At 40.4% G+C, this 11,899-nt stretch overlaps 1 protein-coding gene across 1 annotated transcript in view; it reads right to left on the bottom strand.

Moving 5' to 3' along the window:
* The window catches only part of AP3B1 (adaptor related protein complex 3 subunit beta 1), a 283,869-nt gene that overhangs the window by 144,908 nt on the left and 127,062 nt on the right, over positions 1-11,899 (bottom strand). Inside the window, exons 8-9 of the mRNA XM_045285085.1 lie at positions 8,490-8,645; positions 1,938-2,035 (exon numbers count right to left, since the gene is read on the bottom strand). Coding sequence (XP_045141020.1) covers positions 1,938-2,035; positions 8,490-8,645 — 254 coding nt within the window. The remainder of the gene's footprint in view (positions 1-1,937; positions 2,036-8,489; positions 8,646-11,899) is intronic.

The raw sequence follows: 11,899 nt of genomic DNA, 5'->3' as shown, positions 1-11,899 counted from the left end.
AAACACAGGGAATCCAAGGAGGATGATCCCTTCAGGACCAGCGGTGAGAGTGGTGATACCAGGAGGGTGGAGGGAACGTGGGGTGGAAAGGGGGAACTGATTTCAAGGATCTACATATAACCACCTCACTGGGTGACACACAACAGAAAAATGGGGGAAGGGAGGCGTCGGACAGTGTAAGACATGACAAAATAATAACAAATTATCAAGGGTTCGTGAGGGAGGGGGTGACAGGGAGGGAGGGGAAAAAATGAGGAGCTGATAGAAGAAAGAAAGCTGATAGCCTCAAGTAGAAAGAAAATGTCTGAGAATGACAATGGCAAAAATGTACAAATGTGCTTGGCACAATGGATGGATGGATGGATTGTAATAAGAGCTGTACGAGCCCCAAATAAAATTATATATATATTTTTAAAATAGAGCAAACTGCAGTAATTAAACACAATGGAGCTTCAATCGTTCATAGGAAAAATTCTTTATCGTTAATCCATTTTGAAACAAACATTATTTACAAACTGTTTTATTGGCACTTCATTCACATATCTTACAAATCAGGCAGAGTTGTGTAATCATTACCACAATCAGTTTTATAGCATTTCCTTCTTCCTTGTGCTCATTGTTATACGTATAATTGGTTTTTTAAAAGACTGTGCAATAATATACATAACAAAAAATTCTCCAAGTCAACAACTTCTACATGTATAATTCAGTGCCACCTCTTTGTGTTGGGCAACCACCATGGATGTCCTTTTCCAAATTATTCCATCACCATTAACATAAACTCAATACTCTCTTTGCAAAAACTTTCCCTTCTTCACCATCCTTCAAGGTAACCACTGGTCAACTTTGGTTTCTTTTTCTTAGTAGTTTTCTTGATATAAAATTCACGTATCATACACTTCCATAGTTAAGTCATTTTAAAAAAGAGTTGTAGACACATCATCACAATCAGGTCTAGAGCTCCCTCCCGCCTCCCACTGTCTGCATTCACGGTTTACGCGCCTATTCCCCTCACCTTCCCCAGCCCATTGCCCTGGTAAAAAATTGCATCAATTATTGTCTCTATGCATCCACTCCTTTTGTGACTCATACACTAGGGGACCTAACAGAAACAATAAAAAACAAAAACAAAGCAGAAAGAAAATTATAATAATGTGAAGGTAAGAATAAAAATAAAGAGCAAGGGAGAAAAGACTGCCAACCATATTTTAAAAGGCAAAGAAGACATTTCTCTCATTGAACAAGTGAGAAACATTTGAGCCTACAGCAAATTAAGGTTTGGTCAAGAGGAGGCCAACTGACCAAGTATCATGTTATACCATGGTTCAATCCACCATAATCAAGTTCACAATAATCTCTGTCCGACAGTAAAGCTGTTTGAGTCCCTTTCCTGTTGACATAGATAATTTATGTCCCCTCATATGCATTTTTCATCAACTATATACTTTAAGTTATGTACTGCTTCATTATACATTATATGTAATACAGTGAGTGAATGAATCTAACACGGCTTCCATCTTTTCCATGACTCGAGATTTTCTAGAACTCACAACTACAGTCACACCTAGAAATAGCAACCAGTTAACAGCTCATCACATCAAGAAATAACAAACATTTAAGTCAGTCTGGATTACGGCGAATAATAAATGCACGCATGTGTGTGTGTGTGTGTGAGAGAGAGAGAGAGAGAGAGAGAGAGGTCACAAAATAGTTTCAAGGCCTCAGAACTTGAAGTTAAAAACATTTTTCAATATTTATTATCATTAAGCTTGAGACACATTGTATAAAGGCTATTATGACAATCCCCTTTAGTATGAAGTCTTATCAATAAAATATAGTCAGAATCACATCATAAACACCTGAAAGACAGAGCATATTGTTCATGATTTACTTCAGAAGGGAACAAATAGGAAGGCATATGAAAAAGTATGACTCACCTATTGCTACGAAGCAAACGGACGAGGGATTTGGAAATGATGCCAGCTTCGGATTTGGGGGCTATGTGCCAATAGAGCTGAGCCACTGCCATCACCACCTAGACGCAGAGCAGGAAATCAGCAGGGCCTATGAGCACTGGAGTCCCTTACAGTTCCAAATACAGTTTTACATCCATTTCCTTTAACCTCTAGACAATTTCTGGGAAATAAATGTGTTGTTATTCTCTGCAGGGGGCTTCTGGTGATCCCCACATCTACTCGGAACCTCAAGGTGTGACCTTACTTGGAAATCATATTTTTGCAGATGGTTAAGACGTGAGACAAGAACCTACTGGGTAAGGGTGGGCCTTACGCCCAATGGGTGAGCTTATAACAGACATTAATCAAAATCAAAAGCAGAGAGAGAAAGAAATGAAAAGGAGGCAGACCGCAGTGACGTGTCTACTTGCCAGGGCACACCTGACTGCTGACTGCCATCAGGAGACCAGAGAAGCAGGGGATGGCTTCCTCCCTGAAAGAACAAAGGCGTCTGACACCTCCTGAATTGTGGAGGAGATTTGTGTTCACGCTGTGCACTTTGAGCACCTGGTTACGGTAGACCTGAGGAATGTCCTCAGGAAAGAATAGAGATGTCAAATGAACTGCCCAAAAGGCCTGATAGCCAGCGTGTGTCAGAAATAAAGGGGCATGCCAAATTCCATGTGTCTTCAAGAGCTGCTGCTGCAGTTTTGATTATACGCATGCCTTTGCAAATGCTTTCTAATCAAGTAGGATCAAGTAGGCTGAAGTAATTAATAAATATCAGTACAATTAAGTTACAAAGAAAATCTTTTTAAAGCAATGCACATGAAGAAGCAGTATTTAAAATGATCTGTTTTTGAAAATGAAAAATCCTTAAAGTGTTTGGTTTAAAACCAATCATTTTAAGAGTGATCAAAATTTCTCTGGACTTCAACAGTCCAATCCCTAACTGATCACGGGGATGGCCCAGGACCAGGCTGGCAGCATTTCATTGTGTTGTGGCGTCACCGTCTGCTAGCATGGCCATCACAACGGCAACCAACAATAACAACTAGTACGTGGAGTCCCTGGGTGGTACAAACGGTTCACGCACTTGGTTGATAACCAAAAGATAGAAAGTTTGAGCCCACCCAGGAAAACCTCAGAAGAAAGGCCTGGTGGTGTAGTTCTGAACAATCAGCTACTGAGAAATCCTCTGGAGCATCGTCCCTACTCTGACACACAGAAGGTGGCCATGGGCCAGAGCTGACTCAACAACACACCTGTTACACTTTAGAAAATACGAAAGCCGATTCTGAAGATGGCAGCATGAACAATCATTCCTACCCTGACCCATGGAACCAGACTACAACAAGGAAGGAGTGCTTGGTTTTGAGGGAAGGGCAGCAGAGAGCAGACAGGCAAGGGCAAACACATCAACTGTGGGTTGCATACACAGAAAGATCACTTCTCCCATCACCGAACCTCACAGGCTGCTGAGAACTGTAGTAGTGGCTGGGAAAACGGCCTACTTTCCTAGCCACCACAGCTCCTGCCTGTACAAAGACTTCTGTTAAATAAACAAGGCAGACCACTCTGAGGGTCCTTTTGAAGTGTGCCACTATCTGGCCTACCCAGTCAGGGCTGGTTGCAACAGATGACTCGTTCGGGGAGTTTGCAATCATAGTCAACAATGGGCCTATCTCCCGGTGTAATCCATGCTTAGGCCTCAGAAATCAGTATGGCAGGCCTTGTGGGGAGTCCGTGCTGGTCTGTGTATGTCTCCTTTCTATCCGTTTTGAGGAGTGAAGGCAGAGGTTGCTGGGGGCCAAGACACAAGCAGTCTTAGGGGAAGCTACACTTAAACAGCCAACATACTAAGGGGTGGGTTCTGATAACAAGAAGACAGAGCTCCCTAGAGATGCTTTTGGAGCGTGATACCTCCTGTTCCATCCTGACACCATCACTTGCAAGCCTTCTATGAATTATCTTCTGTGAATACAAGGGCCTTGCAGTGTAGTCTGTTCCCCAAACCAAGACTCTATCTGGAATCCTGCATACCTCCTATCTCTATCCTCTGAAATCAACAGTAAAAAACCTCCCTGAGGATCAATTAAGGATATCCTGTCCCCTCATTCATTTGGTGTTAATGGCTGCTAACTAAAGATGCTGGGTGTTGGGACACAGGACTATACATCTTTACGGGAGCAGCCAGGCTCATCTTTCTCCCACAGAGCAGCTGGTGAGTTTGAAGACCTGACTTTGTCATTACCAGTTCAACGTCACCAGGGTTCCTAGTGTGGTGGCTCTCAAAAATTAAAGATAAAGAGAGAATCCTAAAGTAGTGGTGACAGAGAAGCAAATAGTCATACACAAAGGATCTCCAATCAGATTAAATGCCAATTTTCCCTCAGAAACACTGGAAGCCAGAAGGCAATGAAAAAGGTATAAATTAAAGTGCTGAAAATAATACAGAATAGAACCAAAATAAAGTCACTCAAGAATATTATAATATTATACCCAACAAAACTATCCTTTAAAATTGAGGGTGACAGGAAAGCATTCCCAGCAAACAAAAACTGAGTGGGTTCCTTAACTACCAGACTGGTCACACAAAACATACAAATGGAAGTTCAACAAGCCCCCTTGTAGACAGAAGGGAAAAGTCACAAGAAAGTAATTCAAAGCTATACCAAAAAGAAAGATCCTCAATAAAAAGAAATGCAGTCAAGTATAAGGGCTAGTACATGAGGTATTTTGGCTTGATAGATATAAATATTCTGTCCCTTATGCATTTTAATAACAAAACACATAAGAGGCAAGGATAAACTTATGCTACAAGACACGAACTATAAAGACATAGTGATGGCAAGATGAGAAAAGGAATGGTGTACAGATACACGGATATAATTTTTTACATGTTACTTAAGTTGGTGTCAGCATACTCTACAATGTTACACATACAAAATTTTAACTGTAATATCATGTTTCAAAATGTTCACCAAAAAGATGAATTAAAAGACAATCGAACTTTTTGAATCCCCATTGTATTTTATTCATGAGAACCACTAAGAATGTATCTTTTAAGCAATCATATACAAGGGAATAAAAAATGCTCATTATAATAAATCAACAAACTGCAAAATCAAGCAGACATAAGACACAAAGACAAAGATAGCTTAAGACACATACAAATAACAAAATGGCAGCAGTCACTTCTCAGTGAGTGCGAATGGAAGGGACTAAATGCTACAATTAGAAGGCAGAGAGTGACAGAATGAATGTAAAACCACAATCAAAACTACACGCTGTTTACAAGAAAGACACTTTAAATACACAAATAGATCGAAAGGAATAGAAATACACACACACACACACACACACCATATAACAGGGTACCAAACAGTACCCTGTTACCCATTAAAAGTGTTTTATATCATTATCAAACAAAGAGTTAAAAGTCTTGATTTAAAAAAAAAAAAAAAAAAGTCTTGATTTAGTCAATCACGCAGTAGAGTTTCTAGTGGAAACTTAGAGGGACCTAAGCTAAAGTAGAAGGGCAGTGCAAAAGTGAAATAGGCTCAAAGATGAATTGACAGTGACGCCCACACGCTCAAAGATAACACAGTTGCGAGGAGGTCCAGGACTGGGAGGGGCTTCATTCTGTCGCATGGAGACAGGGTTCCTTTGACGCAGAACCAGCTGGACATCACCTAAGGACAAGCTAAGCTAGGTCATATGGATGAAAGAATACTTTAAGTATCACAATAAAAGTCACTAAATAATCTATCGAAATTTACATTACTAGGTGTCATCATGGATTAAAGCTCTGATGAACCCCTCTGATCATGGACCAGGGATGCGAATAGTCCTGCTAATATGCAGAATGCATTCAAAAGTGGATTGCTGCAGATGCAGTTAGTTAAAATTTGGCACCCTATCATTTGATCTCCCTTATCATCCAATTAAATTTCTTCTGGTATTTGGTATTTTGCTTATTTTTTAATTGAGGTTTCTATGTTTTACTTTGTTATTTTGTTAATTCTGTATATGAAATCCAGGGTAGGTAAATCTACACAGTAATTGGATTGATGGTTCCTTGGGGGTATGGTGGGCAGGGTGGGGAGCCAGTGACAATGAGTACAAGAATGAAAAAAATGTTCTAAAATTGATTGTGGTGGTGACTGTATGTGGTGACTTGATGTGAATGAACTAATGAATTGCATATAAATAAATAAACTTTTAAAAAGAAGAAAAATAAATTACTAGGAGTAAGATAAAAACTTCTGCAATTAGCAAATGTTGCACAGTATGAAGCCCAAAGCTCTAAAATTCAAAGCATAATGACAGCATGTAAGTCATTCAAGTGATTGCCTCTTTTTCAAAGCTGTGACAGGCTGATCATATAAATTCATGTGTTAGTTTCAGTTTTGTATCAACTGGAAGATATATAATAGTGTAGGGGTGGTATTCAACCCGTCAATCAGGTCACAGGCTGATGGTGACTCCTTGTGGGCATGGCTTTCTCATAAGGAGGGCCATGGGAACCTCCCCCCCTCTCTTTGCCTTCACACCTTCCTGCTGGCTGACCCTGGTTGCCGGAAGCCCTGCTACTGAATCCACACGACTTTGCATCCACCAGCCTGTGATCTTGCATTCTGCATCATTGCATGTGGCTGCGTGAGTCTGAAGAGGGACTTAAGGAATTATATCAGACTTATGGACTAGTATCAGATTTATGGACTTGAGTTGGACTGGGCTGGGATGTTTGCTTGATTTATAATTACTTCTTGATATAAAGCTTTCTCTTACACATATTGAATGTCACAGGATTTGTTTCTCTGATCAAACCAGCCTAACACATTCATTAAGAATTTTTCAGTTCAAGAAAATAAGTACATGCTTAAATTGAATCCACCAAACCTTCAGCTATATCCTTTGGCAAACAGGAAATACAGGATATTCAAGAATAAACTGACACTGAAGAAAACAACAAACTCTGAAGGACGTGCTACAAGAATTGAGAGGTTCAACAGATATAACAACCAGGTGCAATGTATTAGATTTGGTATTCGATAGACTAGCTATAAAGGGTAGTTTGAAATAAATTGGCATTAAATGACATGAAAAAAGTTTTAACTACAAAGGTGTAGAGAACTGAGTTGGGTGGGGGTGGGGGTTACACAATACTATATACGGTGTGATTTTTATCTTGGTTAAAAAAATAAATGTATTGTTTCACATACATGTGAATATATGTATATTTATGAAGGAAAAAATCTACAAGGAAATGCACTACATGATTTGTGGAATTTGGTAGTTTGTGAGTGATGGAAATGTGATGTTTCAATTCTTTAGTTTTGCTTATCTGTATTTTCAATAATGCCCATGGAGTATTCTGAAATGTAAGCATGGTTTAAGATTAAAAAATGGACGCACAAACAACAACAACAACAACAAAACAAATAAAGATCACCTAAATTTCCATTACTACCAGTTAAAACTGTGTGAAGGATTATGCAAGGTGTTTGTGTTATGCCTTAGTCTCTTAAGAATTCTAACTGGCATTTACTGTTAACTCTCACTGAAATAAAATCATTAACTTTCATCCATGATCGTAGTATACTAAGTAACTGAGGAATACACATAAATTTGTGTAGGGGGTTATCCAGCTAAATCAACTGGGAAATAATCTGAGTTCCTATCTTAAGCAAAGTTAATTACTAGAACCACAGAAAAGCAAATATAGTCCGCTGGACATACGATTATCAAAGCAGGTATTGCCACCAAACCCTACATTCTTTGTAACATGTGAGGCTGAAATACATGTTAAGCATTCCTTCTCTGAAATCCATAGTTCATATGCCCTGCTGTATTTTCAACTACCTGTGACATTTTCTAAAGAAGCCCTAACGGCATGGTGTGACGCACTGAGCTGCTAACTACAAGGTCAGCAGTGAGAAAACCACCAGCTCCATGAGAGAAAGACGAGGCTTTCAACTCCAGGCCCTGGCGAGAGATCCCGCTAGGTAAAACGAAGGGGCAGTGAGTGGAAAAGAGCAAAGCCCTCAAGGAAATGGACTGACACGGTGGCTGCAACCATGGGCTCGGGAGCAGGAGTGATTCTGAGGATGGTGCCGAACCGGGCAGTGTTTCCGCTGCTGTGCCCAGGGTGGCTAGGGGCTGGAAGCGACTTGATGGCACCTCCCAACAAACCTCACTTGAAGAGTTATCACAGGGGCGTTCTACTTGATCCTAGAGAGGCGACAGTAGTTGGCATCAACTCGATAGCAGGGAGCTTATTTTGTTTGGGGTGATAATATTTTCTGGTGTGTAAAGAAACAAAAAAAATGCTTGACTATTCCAAATCTAAACTCGCTACCATCGAGTTGATGCTGACTGATAGCAACTCAATATAGGACAGGGTAGAACTGGCCCCGTGAGCGTCACTATTACACCCCAAAAATAGTTGTTCTTCGTTTACTGAACTTAGACCATTTAACCACCTTTAATATAGATTTATAATTATTTCTTATAAGGGTTTCACCCTACCGCTGCATTCCTGCTCTGTAGCAAGGGCTTTGTGTTCCGAATTAAGAGTCGATGGTCTGGATCCATAGCATATGGCTTCTTTCTTTGGCCAATCCTTTCCTTCTGCTCCTCATCTGACTCATAGAAATCCTTCTCATTGTCTTCTGGACCATTATCCTGAAAGGAAAGAAATACAATCCAACGATTAGTTCAAACCCTCAATGGCCCAAATAGTTTACAAAGAAAAAAATGTTTAAAAAAATACCTACATTAGTGATAATCTTTTGCTGTAGCATACTACTGCTAGTACTGTTTAAATTTACTATTTAAATTTACTCCATTACATGGAATGGAGACCTTGCTCTTTCTCATATCTCATAATATAATAACTATCCTACCCTTCGGTGCCATATAAAATGCTTGTTCCATATTTACATAGTTCTACCATGTCTAGTTGCCCAAAGAGAAAACTTGACCCGTGCTAGAGATTACAAGACCACTTAAAGCCTGAAAACTCTGCACTCACTGTTAGTCACTCTGTCAGCGGATCCATGGGTCCAACGGCAGAAGAGCATTGCTTGAATTATGACACACATAATTCACCGGGAGGTGAAAATTAGAGACTTGGTTGGTGTCAAGAAATAGCCTAAGTTTTGGTTCATGAAAAACCACAGGAGTTGATTCTGTGGTTCTGTTTTTTGCTTATTTCTTTGAACTGCTTTTCTCTGCCAAAATAATCTGCTTATAGGCATTTAATCTTTAAAATGAACAAAAATAGGCACCCAACCATATATTACTCATATAAATCAAATTCAACTTCTATCTAGATATAATTTCGGACCATACTGCCTGCTTTTGAAATGACAGATATGTGCTTTTCCCTGTTCCTCTCACTAAACACAACGAACCCCCTTCAATATCACACGTAAAACAAGCACAAGACTCTGAAAGGAAGAGAGAAGAGGGCAGGCTGCTTAGGGACTTCAAGACCAGAGGCTGACACAACTGTGTGCTCTCGGCACTCTCTTTATTTCAGCACAAGACCTGGCACTGGAGAAGCTACCCACCAAGAAACTCCAGCAAGCACAGGTAAAACCAACCCTCCTCTCTCCCCAACCATACTCTCTCTAGTCAAAAGATCACGAGAGTAGCATCTTAGCAAGATAGGACACTTTTAGAAAAGACGCACTCTGCTGCCACCCCACACCACAGAAAACCCGAGTCCACTCCCGCCAGCAAAGGCTGACAGACACACGTAGGCCTCTGTAACACAAGGCCTAAACCACTGGAGCGATATAAAAACGCCTCCCTGTGATGTCAGTGGAGACCACATGGAGACCATGCACTTCCAACCTCACCTGCGTCCTCAACCAGGCATCCTGACTCTGCCTGGGATGGTCTCATAAGTCTACATAGTGTCAGCACCCATTACTCATTGGTAATGAGGCTTTCCCTCCAAGTCCTACATGTAGAGGACCCATGTAGAGAAGTAATGAGGCACTTCTACCCCAGAGAGAGCGCTAACAGTGAAAGATTAGTGGTAGCCAGGCTGCCCAGATTCACCCAGGAATCACCATGAGCACAAGCCCCTGGAGTGTTAGTGGAGGCTGAGTAAGAACCTTTCAACTGCAGTACAGAGGCGGTGCTCCCACCTTTCCTGCTGGAAAAAGTGTCGGACAAAAGCAGCTAAAACAGAAGTTTTAAGAATACTTTGAGTCCCATAACCTAATATTCAAGACATACAAATTTCATTACAAAATCATTCATCAAAACAGGGGCTAGAAAGCCTCAAACTGAATTTAAAAAGACAGCCAATACATGCCAAAACTGAAATTATGTAAGTGTTAGAGTAATTTACAAAGACTTTTAGAGTAGGCAAGATAAAAATGTTTCAGGGAGCAATTAGGAGCACCTTTGAAACAACAACAAAAAACACCAACAAACTCTCAGCAACAATAATTGAGTGTGTAAAGAACACGAAAAGGAGGCGTTACAACGGAAGAAAGAAGAATCACCAAAAGAAGACGCTCAGTGTACGGGATGAAAAGCAGAACGGGGTGTGGTGGGGAGGACAAGCGGGAACCTGACACAGAGGAAAATGAGAGTCATCCAGTCTACACGAGAGAAAACAGAATGGAAGAAAAAACACAGAGCTTTAAGGATTTGACTGTGCAAAGAGAGAAGAGGGTAGGGATGGAATACTCAAAGAGACAATGGTTGACAATTTCTTAAATTTGCAAAAGACAGAAAACTATAGGCTCACAAAACTGAATAAACCCTAAATAGTATAAGCCCAAGGAAATCCACAACAAGACTAGTTAAAACTTTTAAAAACTAATGACCAAAAAAAAAATCTTGTAGAGGAGAGAGAAATGATATTCATAAAGGAGGAAACGACTTGAATGACAGCAGACTGCTCCTCAGCAGTCATGGAAGACAGAGGAAGTGGCACATTTTTCAAGGACTGAAAGAATGGTGAATCCTATATGTAGCAAACATATCTGCCAGGAATAAGGAAGAGATTTGAATTGAGACTTTGTCTCCCTATATCTATCAAACTATCCTTTGTTGCTTACATTTTTTAAATTATGATTTGGGTGAAAGTTCACAGAGCAATTTAGTTTCCCAACAATTCATCCACATGTTGCTTCATGACTGCGATCCCCACAAAGCAACAGCGTTCGTCCCAGGTTCTCCCTATTTGCTTGTTCAGATCGTCCTTCTTTCCTGTCCCTTCTTGCCTTCTGGATTTTATCTCTGGGCAAATGCTGCCATTCTGATGTCATCTGGTTGATGACTGTAGGGTGCATACCCCCTGGGTATTACTGTTCCCACTTTATAGGCCTATCTATCATTAAGCTGAAAGTGGTGTTACAGAGGATGAGGACATTTTTAGATGAAGGAAAACTAGCAGAAAGTGTCACCAAGATCAATCCTAAGAGCAAAGCCTAAAAGAAGTTCTCTGAGAAGGAAAGGAACAATATAAGATGAAGTCTTGGAACACTCAGAAGGAAGAAAGAACATGGTAAGGGAAAATATGGATAAGTAAAATAGATTTTCCTGCTCCTCTTCTAAATTATACGATTAAAACAAAATTATGTCAATGTGATTCTAAAGAGGATAGAAGGCTTACTTAATAATATTATAAACAAGGGAGGGAAGAGGGGCAAAAAGGGATGTAAAAGACAAATATTAGGGGAGGTGGGGGGAAAGGAAGTGGTGTTAACAAACTGAGGGACAAGGGAACAACAAGTGATCCAAATCGGTGGTGAGGTGGGCGTGGAAGGCCTGGGAGGGCATGATCAAGGGTAATGTAACAAAGAGGAATTGCTGAAACTCTGGTGGGGACTGAGCATGATAGTAGGACAGGAGGAAAGTCAAAGGAAATAGAGGAAAGAGCTGGGAGGCAAAGGGCATTTATAGAGGTCTAG

The sequence above is a fragment of the Echinops telfairi genome, unplaced genomic scaffold (assembly GCF_000313985.2).
Source record: "Echinops telfairi isolate 266 unplaced genomic scaffold, ASM31398v2 ScPeMD7_7469;HRSCAF=8507_1, whole genome shotgun sequence".
NCBI classification, from domain to species: domain Eukaryota; kingdom Metazoa; phylum Chordata; class Mammalia; order Afrosoricida; family Tenrecidae; genus Echinops; species Echinops telfairi.
This window is presented reverse-complemented; position numbering and strand designations above follow the sequence as displayed.